Source organism: Anas platyrhynchos, chromosome 2, assembly GCF_047663525.1.
Source record: "Anas platyrhynchos isolate ZD024472 breed Pekin duck chromosome 2, IASCAAS_PekinDuck_T2T, whole genome shotgun sequence".
In the NCBI taxonomy this organism is placed as follows: domain Eukaryota; kingdom Metazoa; phylum Chordata; class Aves; order Anseriformes; family Anatidae; genus Anas; species Anas platyrhynchos.
In genome coordinates, this window is record NC_092588.1 from 133,262,965 (window position 1) to 133,288,604 (window position 25,640).

The 25,640-nt window shown below is 38.5% G+C and overlaps 1 protein-coding gene across 1 annotated transcript; it reads right to left on the reverse strand.

The window, feature by feature from the left end:
* Positions 1-561: 561 nt before the first annotated feature.
* Positions 562-25,640, reverse strand: SDHAF3 (succinate dehydrogenase complex assembly factor 3). Its single transcript, XM_027450837.3, has 2 exons — positions 25,407-25,640; positions 562-1,339 (listed from the first exon to the last, which is right to left on the reverse strand). The coding sequence occupies exons 1-2, from the start codon at positions 25,575-25,577 to the stop codon at positions 1,136-1,138; spliced, it is 375 nt and encodes a 124-aa protein (XP_027306638.2). The 5' UTR covers positions 25,578-25,640; the 3' UTR covers positions 562-1,135.

The window sequence follows — 25,640 nt, forward strand, 5'->3', positions numbered from 1 at the left end:
GTAGCTTTGGCAAACAGCATGTTGTTACAACTTGAGACAGATGGAAATGTGCTTACTTGTCAAAGCTGTTATCCCCAATGAAGCAAGAAATTATGTTGTCTCGAACTCTCCACGGGTAAGGAGACAGTGAAAGGTCCAGAAATAGAAGAAAACTAATAATATAAAACTAGGTTTGGAATATGAAATGAAAACTGTCTTTTGAACAGGGGGTTGTTTCTTCTTAGCAGATAAAGTAGGATTTTTGTTATTTTTTTTAGTTACAATAATATGAGTATTACAATAGATATGCATTGTCCTGATGAAGACTTACCCGTTACCCCAAAAAAATGATGTCTGTTATACATTATTATGAACCAGGTGATTTTAGTGATTGAGGACTTCATAAATTTGGTCAATATAATATATTATATATGATAATATAATATAATAATATTGGATGCAGAGCTTATAAAGATTATTTGAACTCTAACTACAAACCAACCAACTAATGAATGTGTTTAAAAAAAGAGTTTAGATATGAATAATAGCTTTCAAAAATAATTTCCTTCATAAACCAGCAACTCCTTACAAGTCAATTTAATAATGAATCATACCTTTTATTTTAAAGCAAATTTCACAATACAGCTCAAGAAGAAAACCAACTTTCAATTTCAACAGCTCTATGTGTTTCTAATGCTGCTCATTTCTTTCTGTTGAAATAAACACTCTTTAGCATCACACTTTTGTTCGTTGTCTACTGAATTCACATCAGAAAACAAATGTTAGTTGCATTTTTTCCATCATGGCAGAGGATGATGTACAAATGGAAAGAAGTTTTGTTCTATGGGTGCTTAAATTAAAAATAAAACTTTCTATTTTTTAAAATTTCAATTTAATGTTACCAAATTCTTTAAGTCTCCACCTTCCATTAGGAGAAAAAATGAAAAAAAAAAAAAAAAACCTGCAATTAACATAAAATGGAATGTTATGATTCCATTTTAGCAGTCATTCTTGCACAAAAAGCCAGAGACATCAGCTTCAGCTAAGTTATAGCAACAGCAGCATCCATCATTCCACAAAAATCACATTCTAGCCCAGCTGGAAAGGGAAGTTGCAAAATGCTTCCATATGAATTAAAAGAATCTTTAAAACCTTTTTAGCTTTTGTGTTCTGAGTCTTTAGAAACTGTTATTTCTTTATGAGGTTTGGTAGCCTCATCCATCAGTTCCTTCAGCTGCCCAATCTGCTCATCGCGGAAGTCATTAAGTTTTTCTTCTGTGAGCTGGATGCCAAATACAGTCTTTTCTCTTGAATTTTGTTTGTCCTCATTAATTTGTTGCCGTATCAGTGCTGCATAGTTCTAACAAAGAAAGAACACAAAGGTCACAAAAATGACAAGTGCAGGATGTCAACTTTTTAAATACCGTTTTACCATAATACCATACTCTTACATAACCTCCTATAATAGTCTATTTACACCAAATGACAAAAAAAGTACACTTTCTGTTGGAAAGAAAAGTTAAGAAATCTCTAACATCTATGATCAATTTTAAGTAGATAGTTTAAAATATATATAATAAAAGTACTGCCCCTGATGATGGGCTCTGCTTTGCAGCACTCCAAAGTGGCTCCCGTCTGGACCTGTCACCCCTGGCTCTTCTTCCCCGCTCATTCTCTAGCTGAACAAAATTTCTGTACATGCCAGAAAGCCACAGTAGTTACGGTTTCACTTCGATTTAAAGTGTAAAAAACAAAAATTCAAAACTGGACCCTGAAAAATGCTGGGGTTTTGTTTGCTCATTACAGAAAATGGTTCTCACCTCATGTTACCAAAAGGCAATGATGCCCCCATGAAAATATCTTTCCGCCTTTACAGGAAGGCTGGAAGCAGAACAAATACACAGCATAGTTCATTTTCTCCGTCTGTGAATCCAGCTGAGGAACAAACAAATCTCGGGATGCTTCAATGTTTACACATTATTGTGCTCTGAGAAATTCATAGTTTTTTCTGGTATCAGTGATCTGTGGAAAGGTACTACAAAATTTGCTGGTACATAGTTCTGTAATTTAAGATTCAACTTCTGTATATAAGATGCACCGTTTCTCTAACTGCACATGAACTTTAATTCAGATGAAGTTCAGAAATAAGCTGAAAAAAAAAAAAAAACAAAAAAAAACAGCCTGCAGACACAGCAGAGCCACACTTAGTACAAGCACAGCACCAGAGCTGTTCTCCCTTGCATGGATGGCAGAGTGACAGTCAGGGACTACTTCTGCACCTTAGGATTTTTTTTTTAGGTTGGTTGGTTGTCTGTTTGTTTGTGTAAGAAGCTCTGGTAGTCACGATACCTTGTCTGAACCTGCTGTACCCTATCAGGCATTTATATGAAAAAAAAAAAATCAAGACAAAGCAAAACCCATGTTTTTGCCTTGTATATGACTTATCCCTTGTATATGACTGCCACCAGAAACAAAGAAGACCAGAATCAAGCCCAAGTCAAGTCAACCTCTCCTGCTGGTTTCACTCAAAAGACAACTATTTATCCCACGGTATGTGGCCATCCGTGTCACAGACACTCGGAGTCCCTCTCCTCACAGCAAATGCCCCAGGCTGAGAGCAGGTTATGAGCAGCACAGGGTGCAGGCAGCCAGGTCCCTGCACTGCCATGACTCACGTGAGGACATGGAAGCTCTCCTTGCAGGCAACAAAGCAAGGCAGATGCCCAACCTGTAGTCTGCTTTAAAATCCTATGCCACTGTTAAATATATAAGCTTGTGTTTGCTACACAAACTCAGAAAGCAAGTATTTGCTGTAATCAATAACCTTTCTTTCTGAAAATAAATTAATTTCCTGAAGTGAATAAGCGGTGTTCTGACTCATAAACTTTCACAGAAAGCACAAATGCATCAAAAGGGCATGGGACGGGCAACATCAGAAGTTTTAAAATACCACACATTGCAGAAACGGTGTAAGCCTTTCTGTTTCCAAAGTTTAGAAAGAATTAGATACAAAAATAAAAGTGACATCCACACACAAAAACAGCCCCATTCCTGACTGCCAGGTGCAGACTGCCATCTTGCCGAGTACCTGCTGGTAGATCTGATATGTTGATAGGAAATGTTGATAGAAATTTGTGATTTAATTGTAAATTAATTAATTAAATGGGTTAAGAGTTTGTTTGCATTGGGAAGAATGGCAATCGTCTTTCCTATCTTCTTCAGCATCCTCCTCAAAGGTAGGCATAGCATGTAGTATGTTACATCTTAAACCACTCCCAAAATCTCTGAAAGGCTTTCATTAAGATAGAAACATTCAGGATGGATATGCCTATTCACAGTAACTACCGGTATGGTTCATTTGGCTGCCAGATTTTCTCTTAAAAAGGTCTAAAGATTTTTAATCTCCCTTCTACGTGATAAGCAGTTAAAGTATAAAGCTGATGTTTTTGTTTCATCCAGACAACCATCTTCACTTGCAGCCGAATTAATGACAGCACTGATCAAACAACAACATTACTGGGGCCAGGTAGGAAGCAGCTGCTCTGTGCCCTGTTTGTTTAACATCTCAGCCAGGCACTGAAAAATGGTATCAGCTTATTTTAAACTGATTTCCCAAGGTGACATCGAAAAACAAGCATGGCCTGGCAGGCCACCCTCATCGGTCACCGTGAGTTAACTCAAAATCACAGCATTTCAAATGCTCGTTCTGCTGCTAGGAGCAAAACCAAACACATGCTGACAGGACTGTGGCATGAAGAAATGAGGATGTGAACGAACAGCACAGCAAGGAACGAGCTGTTCTTATCTTAACAGAGAGATGCTGAATGCATGATTATATGCACAGATTGCTGCAGGTGATTTACTGTGTTTTTACTTTAAAAAAATAATGTTTTTGTTTTGTATTCTGTTAAAGTAATAAATTAACAGTAAAAGAAAGCCTTCGCAGAAGTGAATTTTAAATGGAGAACATACCTCATGAAATTCCAAAGCATTTTCCTATGACTTTACTTGAAGCTGTAAATATAGTTAGAAATGTAATAGCAATCCCAGAAAAAATTTACCACACATTAGCTCAGCTTAATGCCTTATTTCAATGGATTTTCATACGCTCATGTACACATAAAACCGGAACAACCTACACTTCACCCTTTAAAACCACTTAAAATATCCCATTAAACTTTTAGAAACTGTATACAGTTACTCATTCAAATACAATTACTCATTCAAATAAGTTAGTCGATCTGAATAAACAGCTATTTTAAGTTACACGTCCTCTAACAGCAATATATTAGACAACTTCACATCACCTGTCTTTGTGTAAAGGACACGCCGTGATGACTTCATACAAAGTGAGAATCTACTAGAAAAGGTGGTGAGTAAGCCCTCCTCCTGCTTTTTAAAATACTCAGTTGTATTTGAATGATACCAGAAAGTGACATATTCCCTGCAGCATTCAGAGTTTTTTTATGTGGAGATTCAAAGCAGTAATTGCTGTGAGAAGGGCACAGAGCGAAGGCAGGCGGGTACCCAGCGCAGCCCAGGTCCCCTGTGGCACAGCATGGTCGTGGGCAGATGCCCAGCTCCGGCTGGAAGCCTTCACTGAAGGTGGGAAACCCTTTCTTCTGGAAATGTCAGGCATTTAAACCACCTGAGCAGCCACTATCTTCGTAACACCAGGCCAGAGGCAACCCCTAGCAAAGGGAGCTGTTCACCAGTGTTCAGCATGGGCTTAACACTGCTCCTGCTGGGCGATGCTGTGGGATTTCACACGTAACGTGGAGAACAGCAACATCCAAAAGGTTTGAGGCCAGATGTTTCAGTCCTATTGCCACAGACAGTGCTTACATTCAGAGGCTAAAGTAAAGCCTCTAAAATCACATTTAAATGAAGCACTAGAAACAAGCTGATTCTCCAATTTCCAAATCAGGAAGAGTTTCCCACGTCCCAAAACCCCAGCACAGCCCTTCATCAGTGGGGCTGGGCTGAAGCAGACGGAGCTGCAGACCTGACACAGCACCGAGGCTAGCACAGGCTGCAGCAGGTAAGCAAGTGGATGTTCCTCAAGTGCTGTCTTCACACAGGTCCTAAATAATATGCTTACCCTCCCTGCATTCATACATAGACCTCTGCTGCTCGAATTCAGCAACACCATGAAGCACATGACAAAAATTGCAGTTCCTTTTTATCTTTACAGAACTTTGAATTCCGTGGTATTTTAGTTTCTGAGGATGAAAAACCATGTCACCATTTCTGATGCACAGGGATAAAACAGTTTTCTCCAGTACAAAGTTACAGTTGTAACGACTGGAAACAGCCAGAAAAAAAGTGTCCTAAAAGTTGAGCTGGAAAAAAAAAAGCCATAAGAACTTTAAGAACACCAAGTTTTCCCTGGAGACTCGGGAAGGATGCTAGAATATGTGATTATCAACCAAAAGTTAAGGCTGGTGAACACAGCAACACAACGATGCACACACTGCAACTATACTGAACTGTCTTGGGGTTGGGTGGGGTTTTTTCTGATTGCTTGTTTGCAGTTTGGAAGGAGTACATTAAAAATGTTCAGCTAAAATGGATCCAGATAACATAACTATGCAATACCTAGTAATCAGCATGGAGAATTGATATTTGATCGGGAAGGTATAAATAGACTCTTTTTTCAACAGAGTTTACTAATGTTAAACTGGAAGAAATGACATTTGTTGAGAGGAATGTGAAACAAGTTCAAGGACCAACTCAGCTTTGCTTATAGCTTAAATAATATGTAATTTTAACATCCTTTTCACATGTAAGACTTAGGAGATCATAATTTGAGGTAAAAGCGGAAAGCCCGTGGCTTGACCATCAAGGTAAACGTACATGTATACCAATTCTATTCAGGCAAAAGAAAAAAGGAATGCAACACCGTTACAGTTCATCAGAGTTACTCTACTGTCACTTGTGGGAAAACAAGCTGTGATTAATCATTTCTTTCTGGATGTACAATACCGATGTAAGTACTGTGCCTCAGGGCCAAAATCTGGGTCACTAAAAGCTTTTTGCATCATCCGGTCACAACCACAGCCTTTGAGATCTATTCCACTTACATTAATAAGCTTCATCGCAGGCCTTAAATAGAAAGCTCGAGCTCATTCTAGTGAAGGAGAGAGGAAAATTCAGCACATACTGGACAGGAAAAAACATCTCTTTAGAAAAAATGAATTGACCAATTAAGTTCTGAGAAGAGCTCAAGCTGCAATGTAGATACAGCACAAGAAGTGGAGCAGAAACAAGAGATGGGAGGTAAGCCAAAAGAGATGGTCGCATGAATGGGTTCCAACAGCTCACCAAGCTCCTTCAGTGGTCTTCTTTCCTTGGACAGGCTGCAGAATTCAAACTGTAAGCTCCTACTAAGCCAAAAAAAAATTTCGCTTCCGAAATAAAACTCTTCTCTGAAGCATAAACCAGTGTTTGAGAAGCTTTTAAATTGGTACAGGAGAGAAAAATACTTGAAGAGAAATATGTTAAAATGCCATTGAACTGAAGGACAAAACACAACAAATTATTCAGTCTAGACCTTATCTGTAAGAATTACGATGAAATTACAGTGCTACATATGACAAGCCCTAAGGCTGTTGTGACTGGACAAATAAGCAACAGGCCAGAAATGTCAAACTTCTTTCAAGAACATGGTTTCATATTTTTAAACAAATCCTAATAAATCCTCAACTATTTGAAAGATGGTTATTCCCTGACTCAGTTTATATTTTGATTTATTTTTTAATGCTGCGCGTGGCAGCTCTCAGGCTCATTAAACAGAGCTGTCCTGTGCACTTTTTTCTACTCCTGATGTTTTGTCTGGCAGATCTCATGCTACAAACTCACAGAAAAGTCAAGGATTTATCACATGCAGCTAATTTAAAGCAGGGCAAAGGAAAAGACCTGAAATGATAGTCTCAGCACGTACTTTAGGAACATAACTTGCTCAATACATCCGTTATACTGTAATATTACTATTTTAATATTGACCTAGAAAATCCTGGCAGAGTGGTTTACAGCAGGTAATTCCAAGACAAACATCAGCTTAACAAGTGAGTAGAGACATCTTAGGTTTTTAAAAAGTAAGGCTGTTTTAGCAACATAATCACACTACAATTAAAGCACACAATACAAACATCACCTACAGACTTCTGTACCAATTCTTTAAACAGGAGACAAGCACCTGATTTTATTTTTTTTTTTTATTTCTTTGAGAAGTATAACTTCCAGATTTTCAAGGAAGACAATGATTTCACATCTAGATATTTGCAAAAGGAAAATAAAGCCTGTTTCCAAGACAACCACATTAGCTTCTAGACTGCTAGATACTAACCAAGAACACGTAGAAGATTACATATCCCAACTGATGACACTTGAAAGACTCACCATGCATGTTCTTCTACTCCGTTTATACCCAGTGAAGCACTTCAGTCATACAGACACATACAAAAGATACTCAGCATTCTTATTTTTTCCATTGCTCATAGTCTTGCACACTCATTAGAGCCAAAGTTTTCAATAAACTAACGATGAAAAACTCAGATATAAACAAAATTTTAATCCGCAAATAGGAAATCTTTACTGATTTCAATGACACCACAAATAACCTTCCTGCTGAAAGTGCACTGAATTTTTCACTGTAATGGACCTGCAGAAAAATAATGTGATTGAACGAATTATGTAAAAAAAACATGGGTGCTATTTAATAAGCAAACCAGAAGGTCATTAGCATAAAAGTCAGATCCATTCCTCAGGACAGACAGGAGCATCCCCAGTTTCAACAGAACATTTTTTATGTTCCTTGTTCCCACGCAATACACCGGTCTCTCTCCTAATTTAGCAAAGCAAATTTGGCAACAGATAATCCTGAGTCAAAGTCTGTCCCAGAGGCTCATTTCCTTGGCCAGCCCTGCCGTGGTCCCTCTGATAACTACGGACAGACACAAGCCCAGCCTGGCTGGAACCACCACCCTGCAGTGGCACTTAAAGCAGAGTCCTTCAAGTTTATCTACCTGCTTCTTCACCAGAAATGTACACTCACATTTCAAGGAGTGCTCTTCACAGAGCCTTCAATAAAAGAAAGCCTGCGTACACAAGCTTTCAGGAATAAGAAATACATTGCCACTAGGAAATGCAGGTGAGTTCTTATAAGGGTGCTACTTCGACAAGTTGGACATCCAGTCTAGTCATTTTTAAAATCCTACTCTATGGAAATAACTCCGTGTAGTTAATCACAATGATTTGGTTAAAGTTCAGTCCTTCTTGTTTTCAAATAGCACTAATACAGCACTTACATTAAATTAAATGCATACTGATATAAGTTACATTCTTTAAGACAACTACAACATAGTTTTATTTGTAAACTCATTCTTCTGGTAAAAAAAGGCTGATAAATGCCATTAGCATATATTTAATAAAAGGCAAAAAGATTAACTCACTAGTCTCTGCTAGACCTGAGGCATATTCTTTTAAAGTTCTTGCTGCTGAGCAACAAAAGATGCTAAATGACGTCCACATTTTAGACCAGAAATACATTTTGTATATACATAAACTTAACACCATTTAATGAAATTAATAAAACTGTTTACAAAACCTTCTACGCTTTCCACACAATAGAACAAATCACAGCACTTTTTCTTTTCTTTGTTTTTTTTTTTTTAAACTATACTGCTCTCAAAGTTGCAATAAAAGATTATTTACTCTGTTTTGCTTTTCTTAAAACAGGTTGATATAATGCAGCCAGAAAGTCTCCTGATATAAAGCTGCAGACAAAAAGACCAAAGAAATTAAAAGTTGCCTTTCTAAACATAATTCTAAGATAGTGATGATTTTTTGTTTGTTTGTTTGTTTTTGTTTTTTTTTTGTCTGGTTTCTTGAGGTCAAGAAATTCTAAAGCCTGCAAATCTATGCAACCTACCAGGGTTTTTAACTCGCAGTCTGCAGATTTCAATACAACCTCTGAACTGCTTCAGAAGTAGCCAGAGAAGTTAACTGAAGAAAGCAAGTGTGCTATGGCTGTGTTCAAGAGTAGCTATAAATGAGTACGCACCTCTACCGACTACATCAGAGCCCCAAATCTGGAAAATGAAAAAAACCTCTGTAATCATCTGCAATCCACTATCTATTTATCCCTCGACCCAATGGCTCTGATTAGGAGGATTTTTATAGCATCTCTCACTTTACAGCAAGTACGGGCTGAGCTGTCACAGAAGAGTAAAAGACAGAAGGATTACATACAAAAGGAAAAAGGAAAATTCACTTATCGTGGAATCATAGAATAATATTCCAAGTTGGAAGGGACCCACAAGGATTACAGTCTAACTCCTGATCTGTTGAACAAGTTTCAAAATTCAATAAAGTACTGTAGGGAGAGCTGATTTAAAAGTGCTTCTGAAAAACTCCATAAAATATTCTGCACTTTTCTTCCATAAAATATTTCTGTACTGTTCTGAAAATCAAATACATATATCAAATTCAAGCCTGAACACATTCTCCAGTAATTTCTCATACAACAAATACTTCAACTCATCTAAATCTTCTCTTATTGCTTCTTTCTTGTTTCTGCCACTGTAAAAGGCTTTTCTACTATTAAAGGGAGCTTGCTTTGAATTATCAGATGAGAGGGAAAACAGGGTGGGGAGTAAGAAAGGTATGGAAATCAAGGAAGTCAAATCATTCAGAGTTGTATTTACTTTGAAATTAACACTCACATACTAAACCTTAATCCTTCACAACAAAAATTCAGGCTGCCTGCTTATTCCTAAAAATTCTCACGCACTTGGTATTCCTCCTTTCCTCTGTGCAACCAAAGGCTGTCCCCTACCTAGCCAAAATCCCGTCCGAGTGGAAAACAAAGCAATTTGCTTCTATCATTTAAAGGAAAGGACCATAAAAAGAATGTGAAAACACTAAAGTCAAGAAAACATCAGGGCAACATTTCAGGAAAGCAAATACACCCTGCAGAGATTGGTCACACTGGCTTAGTCCTGCTCTCTGGTGCTTTCCCAGCTGAGCGCGACGCTCTCCAGCTTCAGGTGAAGAAGTATTAACGTTTGGAGCAGGAAAGGGCTGCCTGTACATAAGAAAGCAAGAATGGGAAGTGAGGTGTATTAGTTCTATTTGTGGGTCAAAGACTCCTGAGATAAACTACCCCTGCTCTGAGTTAAGTGTTAGCATTTACTCATTTCGGTGTGGCACATCTGCATCCCTTCAAATTTCTCTCCACACTGATACCAAGATACTTTTATCATTAGTGTCAATGACAAACTGCTGCATTGTTTTATTTGTACTGTATTAGGAAACATGTCCTTTTTCTGTTATGTATGATGACCTGGAAGAGAAGAGTTTTCAAACTGACTACATAGTAAGTCTACAAAAAAATCTCTAGTTGTCATACAGTGATAATATGAATAAATAGCTTGCCTCGAGATTTCTACCAGGTAGAGAGTATTTAAAATAGTGAGAGGTCCCAGTTTGTGTTTCAAGACTTCTCAATATTAAAGAATTACCTTAACCCATATTAGCAAGGCTTTAAAATTACTCCAAAGTTGCTTAAAGCAATTCAATGCTGTTTTAACATTAAAAACTTGAATTATTTTTGATCTGTTTATACATCAATGATTTCTATTTACTAATCAAGAAAAAAGTGGAGAAGAAGGTCTGATGCGTATCTCAAGCTCACAAGCAGGTAGTTCTCACTCTCCACTCTGTAGGGTGGATTTTGGACAACTAAATGTGTTTGCTTTGTAATTTCAGCACATTGTAATTTCAGGATTCCTACAGCGCTAGACCAAGACCTAGACCTAACAAAAAACTCAAACAAGTTACCTACAGACACCAGCAAGGTAATCTTGGATAACACATCACCTACCAGAGATGCTTACCCTTGAACCACACTGATGGTAACTTACGTTTTTTTTCCATAACATGGCTTAACATGTACTTTTGATGTCCTAAAGCAGGGTGACACCGAAAACAAAACAGAACACTGGTATGAAAAAGAGACCCTAGGAGACCGATTGCTCTCATGTTTCTTTTGCACACTGCTTACCTCTAAATGAACTTCAGGAACGTACATATCAGAACATTTCGCATCACTACAACAACACAGGCTCGGTCAGGAGGATTTGCCTAATGCCCTACCAAAAAAAAAGTGCCAAGCTCTCCTAAAATAAAGCTTAAGAGAGATAGTAGTGGGTGGAAGAACCAACGACAACACATCTTTTAAGGCCTTTTGTTTTGTTTTGTTTTTGGTTTAATAGATTGCACTTCAACAACTTGTTTTGGGGTGAGGACAAAGACTGGCTAACTTCTGAATTTCAGCCGGAGTGAATGAACAGACACACTGTCAATGCTGTTTTGAGAGACCAATTTGAGACATGGTTATAAAACCCAAACATTTTATTTAGTTAAATATGATTTCAGCTATAGAAATGTAAAATCCCTATAAAGCTAATATATAGGTTTGTAGGCATATCCTTGTACATATTTTCCTTTTCTTTTTTTTCCTTTGGCAGAAAAGCAGTGGGATCATTTGTATTCTACTGTATTCGTTTATGAGAAAAAACACCAAACAGATCTCCTCATCTTCACTGAACTGCTTGTTATACTTGCTATAGGAGTGATTTTAAAAATAATAGCTTTGCAAAACACCTTTCTTCGCAGAACCCAGCACCACAATGTTTTATTTCCTCAGGTGGGTGTTGAATTTCCCTAGGAAAGTTCTGCCACTAGTGCTGTCAAAATTATCACATGTATTTGAAATAGCTTTAGGATCTTATCTTCCTTCACAAACACTGCCTACAAGCACCTAGTCACAAATGAAAACAAACAAAAAATACTCAGGAGAAAGGAAATCTTTGGCAAATAACTAGGTAACATGCACTGATCCTTTGCTGTACCAAAAGCTTTAATCAGGAAATGGGATATGCTGAATAGCACAAGGGGCTTGAGAAGTCACCTAACCCAACAGATTGGGAACATCTGAAGGTGAAAAGAAAAGACAAAGCCAAATACAACAAGTTCAAAGTGCTCGTCCATACTGCAATTAAACCCATTACACACTGTTGCTTGCTTTCTGTTAGACTACTGAATGCGTTCAAGTGAAGCCCTGGTAGATACCAATTTAGCTAATGCATCCTCAAACTGTAAAGCCATGAAAGACATTAACTGGAACCAGGTCTCTGATATCAGGGAATTGATTTTCAAACAAAAAAAAAAGTCTACACAGACTTGTACACCTAATTTAATCCTACCTATACCTGTTGCTGTGCTCTGAAAGTTTGAATTTGTGCAAATAAGTGCACAAACGACACATGGAAAACAAAATAAAAGAAGTTAACAGCAATGAAGACAGCACTTGCATCCTGTGTAACAGTTTTCCAAGTCCTTGCTAACTGCCATAAAGATTTTTCATCAGAGCTGTGCTTCAAAATAACACTGTAACCCTCATTGTTTGTATGTTGAAAACCCACATAATTTGTATGGCTGATTTTGGTGTCATAATACGGAGTGTCACATACTAGTGCATACCAAACATCATTGAAACACACAGCCAACACACATCTACATCATCACATTACACATAAACTAAACAAATGATTAAGCAAAAATTAACACAGCACGATTTCAGCTCTTAGGGACGTTGTTCTTGGACTGCAAACAAGCAATTAGCTGCCCCACAAAGGATGCTGATGTGTGCCAGTGACCACGTACCTTGAGAGTACCGAGTTCATGCTTGTACTTCAGCACTACTTTTTTGTGAATGTTGATTTAAATTACGGCTTTCTGATTGCTATCATTGTAATTTATTTTGCCTAAACTCCGGAAACTTCAGTAATTTTCCCAGCTAACATCAGAAAACTATGCTTTAAGTCAAATCTCTTCTCCATGTCCTCTAAACCAAACTAAAATCACATGGATGGATATAATAGTATGGTTTGTATGTCAAAAAACAAGTACTATAAGCACCACAACAACATGCATTTCCAAAAGTAAACTCTTCAGATAAGAAAACACAGGTAAAATTGTAATCTTACCAGAATGAAATTACACCAAGGTTGTGTCACACACACACACAAAACTAAAACATTTCAAAATTCTATCAAAGATTTGAATGCTATGAAGCAAAAGCAGAAATGACTTCCTGCTGTTAAGTGCTTAAATATTACGTGCAATTAATCTCATTAAATATGTGAATATTCTTTTCAGTTAATGGATAAATATGACAGATTTCACTAAAACTTTTTTTTTTTATATTGGAAACTAAAGCTACTTTCCAAGGCCTTCCCAAACTCTTATCCAATTGTTTATTCCTTACCAGAAGCAGGATCTTCCAAGTGCCAATGGCAACATGACAACAAAATTCCTCAGGTTTGCTCTCTAGGCGGCATTGTTGCGAAAAGTACCCTCAGTCTTCAAAACAGGCAAATTATTGAGTCAAGCACACATTCGTTAACTGAGACTGGAAGTTTGGAGCAATTCCATTTAGCAAAGTTAAAATGAAACAGCAAGAAGGCTAGGAAGCACTTAACAGATCCCATCCCAACTTCTGTCCCTCTTTCAGCCAGCAGTGCCAGAAACCACAGCACACTGGAAAGGTGCTTATTTTATCCAACATACGTAACAAAACTACAGTAATTTCAAGACTGTTTTCCTTACTAGCCTAAAAGCTCTTCAGACAAATCAGCTTCCTCCAGGTACTGCTGCATACCAGCAGTAATTGCCTGGCAGCCACCAACCTGGTGCACTTCATTTGTCCCTCGGACTTCACTCACCACCCTGGCATCACCGCTGACCCGGCCATCTTCCAGCCTGAGCGACCCACAGTGTCCTCAATGCCAGACAGCTCTGCCATGGTGAACTCGGGGAAAGAGAAGACAAAATTGGCCAATATTTTGTGACTGAACTTACCAATCAGATACCACTGAAATCATCGCCTGATTTCCACATGCTTTGCTGCTGACCATGACTGTGAAATACTCAGAGAAATAAGGCGCCAAGCCCCTGAAATATACCACACAAACACACGAATACAGAGGGGGGAAATCCTTAAAGGAAGGAATAAGTTAACATCTAGGAAATTCAGCGTGTAAAACACCCACTAGCATGGAATAGTCAACACTGGGTCATGCTGCAGGAAGTATCTTCAAAAGGAGAAGCAAGGTGGTTCTAATGCCAAATGAGGTCAGACAAAAAAAACTTTGTCCTGAAGACAACGTGAACTAAACAAAATGCAGAATGGAAAATTTGGAAAAACTTAAACAAATTCAAGAGCAAGGTTTAGAACCCTAACCAAGCCCATGTTATCGTTTACGAAATCAGGTTATTGGTGAAGTAATTATTAAATGAATGCTGATAAAAAAACCTTGAATAGGTTTTCAAACTACACACACACAAAGCATCGCAGAGTATCACTTTAAATACAGTCAGTGGTCCCATTCCTGTCTCGATCAATTTGTTAAATCCTATTTCAGACCTTAAATTTTGATATAGAGCCAACCTCTACAGCTTGATGGACACATCGGTCACAGAGTACCTCAGAAACACTATTCCTGATCTCCCCATCTCTTATGAAACATCTTCATAGCTGTTCATCCAGAATCGGACAACATACACTCAGTAGAAGGACCTGTAGTTGTCAATACTGACCTTTCACTTAATCCTTCATCATCTTATCAAAGAAGAATCCCTTTCCAAAATCAGAAAGAGCAAAAGTACTCTCGCCTAGGATTCCTTATTTTTAGGGCACTGCTTCCTAGTACTTTCTTGGCAGATACACTAACAACTTGGCCTGTTTTTTTTTTTTCAATATGCCTCTTAAAGTTTTATACAGACATGTCCTGCTGAAATTCATTGAGACTTGGGCTTCTAAGTCACCTGCCTTGCTACAGGTTTTCAGCAATCTTGGCACAGGCACCTTCGTACCACAGAGAACCCCTCCATAAAGATGCTTCTGGATTCCCAGGACTCCTGGGTCACCACCTACTCAACCAAAACAGTGCTCTACACCTCCACACTGAAGACCAAAAGCAACTTATTCTGTGTATTGCCATCTCCCCTGCCACGGGATTTAATGCATCAGCAGGAAACAAAACTTTAACCAGCTCCTTCCTAAAAGATAAATATTTAATTGTTTACAGCATAAGCTGTTCTTATCAAGGAAAACAAGGGCAGCACCAGGCAAACTGCCATCAACAGTTTGATAAGAAAAAACAAGGTCCACCACAACTACTTTCCTCTGTCTGGTCCATGTTGGGAAACTGGTCTCCTGCTTTGGAGTGGCATCTGCTGGCAGACAGGCACTCAAGAGAAATCAGATTCACCAAGGACAAAGTAAAGAAATCAGCATTCACATTATTCACAAAGTATCTTTCATTTCCTTCTTGACTGAGGACAGGATGTTTCTTCTTAACAACATAACTTCTTTCAGTTATAACGCAATGATGGTGGAATTGCCATGAACCAGAGTGACACCCTTAACACTACCCATGAAATTTCTTTTCACTAGTCAATTAGCAGCAGAACCGGTGGAAAAAAAAAAAAAAAACACAGCTACACAAGATCTCATCCTTGTAAAACCACTAAGGACATAATACGTATTTGTAATTTAATTAGAACTCTTCACATCACGGCTCTCAAATCCTTACAATGACTCACCACAACGGGTGTTAGAAACCTTGCCACTATGCTTCACTGAGAACAATCAACTGGATTTAAAAATTCAAGAGGTCAAGAAAACAACTGGATATCGTGTTTTGCTGTACACCTTATATTGAATTCTAAGTGTTAAACCAAACTTAAACTCCTGTAAATGAAGTACATACACAGAGCAAGATAAGTCATTTCCACATGAACCAGAATATACAAATGTGCTTGTAGCACAGCCTAAACCTGATCCACACTTTTCTTGTAAGCCACAGTTCCTCTATCTGTGTCAGACTACAGCTCCTTGGTCTAAAATATCACGGTGTTTCACTGACACGTGCCTGTATGCATTCTGGAATGGACAAGAAAAAAGTCCAATATTCAGTTTAAACGTTTCAGCCATTCCCAGGAATGAAAGCAGGAATATATATATATATATATATATATATATATAAAATATTCCTATTTTATATATATATATATATATTATTATATTATTATATTATTATATTATTATATTTGCCTTTTGAATAAAACATCCTACTCTCAAAAACACCATGCAATACCAATGTACTTTGCAACAGAATCTAAAATTTGGTGGTTTTTTTTTGTTGTTAGGTTGTTTTTTTGGTTGGTTGGTTGATTTTTTTGGTGAAGACCATACCCATAATGGGCTACACTTCCAGAGACATAATCAATTTAACACTCAGTGGATCCTTTAAATAAACTAGACTAATTAAAAAAGATTTGTGCCTACATACTGAGGTTCCATCTCCTCCAGGCACGCTATGCTGTGGCCCACTGTGGCTGATGAGAATTTTTAATGACTCTTCTCAGCTGCCAGATCAGTCGGATGGAACCAGTTCAGGAAGCTACAATGTTAGTCCATCTCCTTCCTGACACCCCGGGAGCAAGAAAAGGTGTGCTTTGATGTCACTGAAGTAGGACATCTGACACCAGATCCGCAGGCCAAGAACAGGATGGTTATCCTACAGAGGACACCTGCTGGAGAACCTAGTAGTGGTCTAGATTACGAGGTGAGAATTTGGAAATACTGACTGGCAAGGGAATAAAATAAACAAAATGCTACAGAGTGTACAAAAAAAAAACATCTATTAAAGAGTACAGGAAAATGTAAGTATCTAAGGTAATAAATGTGCCGTCAAGGCTTAAAGAGGAACAACAGAAGCAAACCTATTATGGTGGACCATTCAGTCACAAAATGATGAGTAAAAAAATAGTTCAAAGAATTACCAGAACTTTCCAACTCCAGGAAAAAAGGGACTCTTACCACGTCAATGTCTCCTGTAAAAGTATTACGCTGTCACACGCTGGCAGTCTACTAAGTTCCTAGAAGGTGATGAGGATTTTTTTTTTTTATTTTTTTTTTGCATACAGGCTAGCTCAGGGTGCTTATGTCAGGCTGGTTTTCTGTATCAGGTTTGGCTCAACTGCAAATCCAATTGTGAAAAGTAATCTGAGTGAAAATCCTACCAAAATGAGAGACCAGAGGGAGAGTAACAGAGAGTAGGAGCACATTACATGGGATATCACTGCAGAGAGGTAAGACATTTCTCAAGTAGAAAAAAAACAACCACGGGCTCCAGAAAAGCAAACTACAGCACCAACAGGGAGCCAGAGGATAGCGTGCCAGGCAAATACTTTGAAGCATAAAAGGGTGGTATAGGTCCCCTTTTCTGTGACAAGGGATCAGAGAGTCACTAAATACTGCAAACTACTCAGGTTGGTAGCAGCTTTTGCTGCTGGGGAAGCAAACTACCCCAATGCAAGTCAAAACCAGAAAGCACCACAAGAGACAATTATAGCTACATCAGGTGGAAAGCACGGAACATTTTTAAAATAAAAAAGCCTTCTCAAAATCTGCAGCAGTAGTTTAGTGAATTACAATACAGATTTCAAAACACATTTTAACAAGAAATGAATCTGTGGAAATTCAACTTTGTATCAGAAGATTCAAAGCCCTACTTGCTCCTGGTATGGGAACGCGCCTTATAAATTTGAGTATTTGCTGCCATCACGCGCACACCTCAAGAACTGCAGTCTTATGAAGGGTACTCACTCCTGATGTATCAACAAAGTCAAAAATCAGCTGACTACATTATAAGGGCACTGCAGCCTGAAGCTTGAAAGTGCCAAACCCTGAAAAACTGCAAATATAATACTAAAATATTTATTATATTTTTATTTAATATTTAAATTCAATTCCGCTATGCAACTGCAAAAGGCAAGAGACCATTTATGTGCTAAGTGGTATTTGGTGGTCTACAGAAAATAAACCAATTACTCTGATTCACTCCATGCAGACTTTAATACCCCAACACAGTTCCATACCTCCTGTCAGGCCATCTCAAAAGAAACAATGGTGATGGGGAGATGTCTCAAGTCTCACCCTCCTACCAGGCCTCAGAAAAATGGGAAAACAAATTAGAGAACGCTGCAGTGACCTAATCATCTGCCCATTTCCTCTAAATTATAGAACAGAATAATTCAGGAAGAAAAAAAAAAAAAAAAAAAGCATAAAACTCGCGTATCCATTTCATATTGTTCAGGAATTCCCATGTAGCAAGAGAATAAGCATCTACATTTTATGGATCAGTTGCTAGTCATTCTTGGAAGACGGGTGCAAGATCAATCTTAGAAGGTATTCTACAGCTTTACCTAGTTAAGAGAAAAAAAAAAAAAAAAAAAGGCATCATGATGTCTCTTACGTTACTCTGCTCTGTTGTTCACTAACATCCTTGCAAGAATAACAACAAAAAAATGGAACATATTAACAAGAGCATATTAAGCTCCTCACATACCACTAAGCCTTAAGATACAAAACTTAGTTAAGTCTACTTGCAAGATTACTTGCAACTTACTTCTAGTATAATGATCATTTCATTACAAAAAAAAATCCCATTAACATTACTTATGGAATTAACCTTTAAAAACCAGCACGTCCAACATTTTGTCAGACTTAAGTAAGATTTTCAAATCACAGCCTTCAAAAAACGTAGTTTTTAATTAACAGGTATGGAAATAAAAATATTTCAAGATATTTTTTCTGCTCAGTTTATTCCAAGGAGTGAGTTGCAGTATAAACATTAGGATATCAACTAGGAGATATATAACTGTAGACAGAATCAGCTTCAGCGTTAAAACAGCCAAAGCTTTCAGCATCATGAAAGCCAGCAAAAAATAAATAAACAAATAAATAAAAGATAAAAACGGTGCTAAATACAAGATTATGAAGTTGAAATTTGAGGTTGAGCTTCTTGCAAAAACACAGTTGATTAACTCACACTACTATTAGTGAACTGTATAAAAGAGCCTTGACCCTTTAATGGGTTCAAACACATTAGCTGTATATTCAGACATGCTATATACAAATCTGGGGCTTTAAAAATCCTCCAATTTGTGTATCACTTGTGCAGTATGATGCTGAAAGGTAAAAAAAAAAAAAACAGTTCTGCAACAATTATTTAGATGTGCTCCAGATTCCGTTTTAACTCACAGAAAAATATCAATTTTGTGTCTACACGGAACAGAAAAGCACATCCATACAGTATAGGCAATTACAGCACTCATAATATTATTGCAGTAATTACAAAATATGGTACTTGACAGCACTTGTGGAAAGTTGGCAGTGTTTATAGTGTTGATATTGGAAACGCATTGAAAACACAGTAACACCTACCATGCTTACAAAACACTACAAGCTGACAATATTCACACAAGTACCAAACAAATGCTGCAAGGAAGGTCTCAGTGAAATACAAACAAGCAGAAATCCTGATAAATTTGCAATTCCAATTTATAGCCAGTTTGTCTGTTTGACCCACTACAAAGTCATTTGTCGATCAATTGTCCTGTTATCATCTTCATCTGAAAGCCCACACTGATAAGGATTTTTTAATTCTACTGTAAAACACTTATGTAAGAAAAACAGACCCTGCTAGAAGAGCAAAATGAGGACAAAATAATCTGAATACCCATCTCCTCTTCTCTCCTTTTAAGTCATAGAGGAAACAAGAAATCTAACAAGACTCGTACACATACAACTTACAGACAACTTTTAAGACTTTTTTTTTTCCTGTAGACCTGTACTGAGTTAAACTTTTTGAAATGGCTGCCAAGGAACACTGAAAAAGCAGAATGAGGTTAATTTACAGCAATGAAATAAACTGTTAGATTAAAAACTACTCAGGGATCTGAGTGCACGTCACTAAAATCACTGATTCCTGACCACGACAACTTTATTTTAAAAATAAGGAGACCCTCAGAGTTATGTGCTATTATGCATGTAATTTTTGTCCTTAGGCTATTTCCTGATTTTTAACCACATACACAAGTACTACGATACGCTACATAGCATGGCTATGCATATGCTGTGCCTCGCATAGCTTGGACAGAATTTTATACAGCCACTAGATGGAAACCTGAATTACTTTTTAAAAACAGCAATTCTGTAAATGTCATTGCTGGTTGTGTTTCTACTGGGTCTGACATTATTGCTAGTTTCTTATTTAGAAATCTAATCACATGCTGACTGTCACAAAGCTGTGTTCATTTTAAAAGTGTCCATGAGCAGGCACACACAGAATTTCCTCTGATGACCTTCAATCTGAAAGCATTAACGTAAACGTGCCTTGCTGATTTCTCAAGGAGTGAACTGTAAATGCATGTTAGCGATTCAATCTACTTAGACAGCAATTTCAACTCTTCAGCCTAAGTTACAATTAATAAAAATTGCTGTACAGTTTGGGTTTAATAAATAACACTCTTTAAATATCAAAGGCAAGCTATATGCTTTATAAATGGTAAAATCATCCGCAGTTTATAGAACTACTTGCATACCATGTGTTTCCATGAAGTTCCATCACTTCAGTGGCATTTACCTCACAATTAATTTATTATAACCTGAGGTGACTGGCGTACGCAAGGGGTATAACCTGAAGCGACTGGCAGCCATGGCTGTCTGATGAGACCCCAGTGGCTCAGATGTTGCTTCTGGCTGTGTCCAGCTCCCAGGCTGTCTGCAGCTTCCATGGAAGAGGAGCAGGTCCCCACTCCTGCTTCTAAACCTGTACTGGAAGGAGCACTGAAAGGATGAGACTAAAGCCATGATATCAAAAGGATGCTTCACCGTGAAATTCTGTTATAGGGATTTTTGGGTTTGGTTGTGGTCAAAGGGAGCTTTACACATGAAAGCTGGCTCAGGGCACTCACCAAATCATGGGTGCTGCACCCAAGGGCCATCAGACAGAGGCAGGCTTCACATCTGACACCAGTGCAGGACACCCCTGGCAGTAAGGCAGAGCAGGGCTGATTCCCTGTGTCCAGCCATACCCAAATCCCACATCAGCCATAACTACCCAGCTCTCAGAAAAGTGAGAAGTTCCTTCCTGCTTTTTGAGAAATATCAGAGAGAATCAAGGAAATTGTCTCCAATTTTGCGCTTACAAATTAAGACCCAGTGAACACCCTAAGTGGGGGCTAAATACGTAAGTCTCAGTAGGAATTTACTCTTAATAAGAAGGTTTTCATCCAGATAGCCATAAAAGTCACTAAAAGCAAATTCCAACGTATCCGGTAATGTTACAATGAAATACTACTCTTAAATCCTATTTCACAGTTTTTATTAAAGTCATAAAATGGGAAAAACCTTAAAGTCATATTTCACTTCCCCCAAAAAATGTATTTCTTTGTCAGGCAAAGAAAAGATCACTTATATAATGTACTTCACGGAAACTCAGAATACAGAAAGTTAGCAGCAGTTTCAGACTTATGCAACCTATAAATTTGCTGAAAAGGCAACCCACATGTCCCACTCCTATCCCTGTCTGATTCCTGCACTGGCCACAGCTTCCTCGTCCACCCACCCAGCTTCGGATATTTGCTCTTCAAATTCTCTTTTCAACTTCTCAACGTATTTTTCAGTGCCAGAGGCTTAACACAGATCAAAAATGGGGAGGGAGGATCACACCAGCTGAAAGAATTAAGATGCAAAACTTTCAGTATACCCAACCACCAACAGAAAGAGATGCAGCATGACAGCTGTGTCCTGGGAGACATTATGGGTCCATGCCACAAATCATCCAAGCAAACCAAACACTGCAAGCGACAAGGTTGGAAACAAATTTGATGAATGATAATTATTTTTATCACACCTGATATCATACTGACTAGAAAAATTAGCCATTCTTGAGAGGCTAAGCGACCAGCTCCCCAGGTGGAAAGATACAGTTCCACCTTCATTTTGCCAATACAATGCCTGGACATGTTACCAGGAATGAAAAATGGTCACCTTCCTTCCAAGCGTACAACAGCAGATGCCAGCTCCCAAATCAGTCGCAGTTAATTTGAAAGCTTATGAAAAGGCTTTCTGAGTCAAGAGAGGCCAAAGCATTTCAAAGGCAATTTATTCAATCTCTCTGATGTGAGAAAATGTCATGTAATTCTGCAGGATGATTCTGCTCATCTCAAGAAAGTCCAGACCTTCCAGCCTACAGGGTCAGACTTTTTAAACAAGGTAAGTAAGAAATGACCTATTTCCAACTCAAAAGAAGAATTAACCTAAATGATGTAAAACAAATGATTACCTGAATTACTTAGCTGAATATTCTACACCATTATCACTTGTAACCCGGAATGAAGTAATCAATATTATCTTAATATTACCTATTCTTAAGTACGCGTTCTCATCAGCTACCACACAATTTAGACGACTTGAATGAATTCACTTACCATATCTGTCAACATTAATTCAATAGCATTCCAAGGTAATAATCACTATCAATCTAATTATATCAGCCACCTCCTGTAAATGAGTACCAATTATTTTAATTAAAATATTAAATATTTAGAAAATAGAAAGGAACGTATATTAATAATTTATATACTTAATTTCAATCTACCTGAACAACCATGATTCCTGAAAAACAAAGCTTGCTTTCTTTGCATCTCCCCTTCCTACTTCTCAGCGGGTTTCAAGAGGCAAAGCATTAATCTAACAGCAACGACAGGAAAAATGCAATTTTTGTATTGTTCTATTATTTTTATAACTTTTTATGTACCTGCAGACTATTTCTACCAGTCTTATTTAAGAACTATTCCAAGAATATTCAAAGAACAGTTTCCCCATTTTGTAATTTCAAACCGGTCAGTTTAGATTCCCCATAAAAAATGTAATTTGTGACCTGCCCAAACTGGGACAGAACAATAAATCCCTCACTTTTTCTACATTCGAAACAAGGAGATCCTTTCTCATCTCCTTTAATGGAAACTGACACTGCAGCAACATTAGGGCATAGACAAGTTGTTCTAGAATCATTCACACACCAAGGCAATTATTAATTGGGTGTCTTTTCACCTCTTTTTTTCCATTTCTGTTTAAACTTCATCTCAGAAATCTCTCTTTAACATTCTACTTGTGTTTCTGTGCCCTGCACATATACTCAAAATGACTGTACCCCTGTTAAGACTACACATCATATTGGAGTCCTCATTCAAAGTCAAGAAATGTCAGTGCAATCATCCTATCCACAACTTCTGGTCTATCCTATGAAGAATATACATTAGGATGCACTATCCTTACATAAATTCCTGAATACTATTTTTCTGTAACATCAGACAACGTGCCACTTTGTACCAGATAGCATGCACGCAAAAAAAGAGATGTAAGGAAAGAACTTTTCCCATTGAAGTTGAATATTTATAGCACTGAACTGCATCCATTAAGGTACATGAGTACTTTAATGAACAAGCTAATCAGAAAGAAAAAAAGCTTTGCATGCAATATGCCAAAATACTGTTATCTGAGCAGTAACTTTGTTTTTCCCAAAAAAAATGGTTAACCCTGGACATGAAATATAAACATTTTGCATTAATGTGGCAGTGATTTAAGTTTTTTTTTTTTGTGGTGCTTTACTCTTCTTTTTTTTTAATAAAAATAGATATGTAGACAAGAAATACAAAAATGGTTCATCTATATGAAGTAGCATGTTACAGCTTCAGCATCACTGAGTGAGCAACACACACACCCTTCAAGAACTAGGCCTTCACAGGTACGCTGCTGTGTTTTGCAAGAACTGTTCTGGAGCCTTGAGTCTATTTCTGATCAAAATTTAAAAAGAGTGTCCTGGTGCCCAAGAAAGGCAGAAAGAGGACTCCAAAATGAAGTGGAGCATCTTTCTCTTACCTAAAGCAAGTCTTCTACAGGCTACCTTCCTCAGCTTCCTAGTTCAAGTCTTCAAGGTACTGCAAACCACAGCATGTTGTGAGAGGCAGAGACTCCTACAGGCCAAAAATCTGGAAGTCTCATTTACAGATTCCCCCCATGAAGTAGATAATGATTTAAGGGAGAAAAAAATCCAAGAACAAAACAAAAGATTAAAGGAAAGATGAGAAGAGCCACGTTAACTACATGCTAGCATCTCCCAGCATCTTGCTAAAAGAGAGACGTACTTGTAAAGTTCTTTACGCTGACACACTCAAAATAGTTATTAAATTAGCTTCCTTTCTTTGAACATATCATAACTAATAGCACTGCATGCCAGGTTTCAAAATTCAACTTCTGTTCCTTGTAATCTATTTTTTCCCAGTTTTCCCTGTAACCTACTTTTAAAATACTTTTGAGAAACACATTCACAGAAATGGCTAATGCTTTTTCAATTTAAACATTGTCTTCCTTTAAAAAAAAAAAAAAACTATTTCAAAGAAGATTTTAGCACTGAAAATAGTAATGTACAACTTGGTTTTTTAGCTCATTAAAATTGGAGGCAATGATGCAGAAACATTTTGGCAATATCAAATAAACTGCAACTGAGAATTATAATAGCGTCAGCCATTTGAGAAAATGATACAAAATTTCCGATTTCAGCATCTATCAGTTGGCAAGAGGCAATTAAAATATATTTATTCATTTCCCCTGGAGAGAAAACCAGGCAGCATTCTCCCTGCCTGCTCGTGACACCCCAGTGCAAGGCTAACGGAGCTGCTTCGCCCCCTGTATTTTAGCTACCCCTGTAGCTGAAAGCAGAAGAGATGGCTGGGCCAGGTGTCTCCCCGTTACTCTTCAGCTGCTCAGTCTGAAGCCCTGCACGATGCCCATTCCAACCAGCTCCCAGGATGGAGTAGAAGAGAGGTCTATTGGGGTCTTAGTGCGCTAGCACCTGCTAGAGCTGAGGAACGTGGGGGGAGCACCTTGAGAGCCCCCCTCCTGTCCCGTGAAGCCTGTCCCATCCCAATTACTTGGGCATTATCTGCCTGTCTTGTCCCAATTACTCGTGCATTATCTGCCCTGCCATCACTGCCATCCAGGTCATGGGGGGCAGCGCTCACTTAGGACTTGCTTCCTTATGAACTGCTCTGCAAAGCGAAGAACATTGCTCAAAAATGACCTGAAAGCTCACGTGGGAGCTATTTACACATACATATTAACTGTATTTATACCATTAGCTGCATATGGAGCTACACATACACATCTGTAATAACATATTATATGCAAATCACACGTGCGGCTGCGTGGCTGCCGTTTATAATGCATATATAGCTGGTCATATGCTTATAAACATATCGTCAGCTATACACGTATGTGCATACATAGCTGGTTATATGTTTATATGCACACAGCTGCTACGTTAATCCACACATATAGCCGGCTATCCGTTTATATGCACACAGCTGAGGGCACAGCACACGGGACGAGGAGCGCAGCCCCCCGGGGCCGCCCCCTGCCCACGGGGCGCCCCTCAGGCACTTGCCTCCCATTCCCGCAGGAAGCGCTGGGCCTCAGCCGGCCCCACGGCCCTGTGCCTCCTGAACTCCTCCCTCACGTAGCGGTCGCCCAGCTCCCGCAGGGCGGGCGGCAGCGCCCGGTGCAGCCGCAGCAGCCGGCGGTAGAGGCCCCGCGGGCCGCCCGGCCCTCCCGGCATGGCGGCGGCGGCCGGGCCGTGAGGCGGAGCCGCTGCCGGCCTCCCACCGGGCGGGGCCCGGCC

Bases quoted from the DNA above. Each gene is read 5' to 3' on its own strand.
- SDHAF3 (XM_027450837.3), bottom strand. From the start codon at position 25,577: ATGCCGGGAGGGCCGGGCGGCCCGCGGGGCCTCTACCGCCGGCTGCTG. The intron at 1,340-25,406 runs GCAAGTGCCTGA...TTTCTTTGTTAG, and splicing joins GCTTCCTGCGGGAATGGGAG to AACTATGCAGCACTGATACG.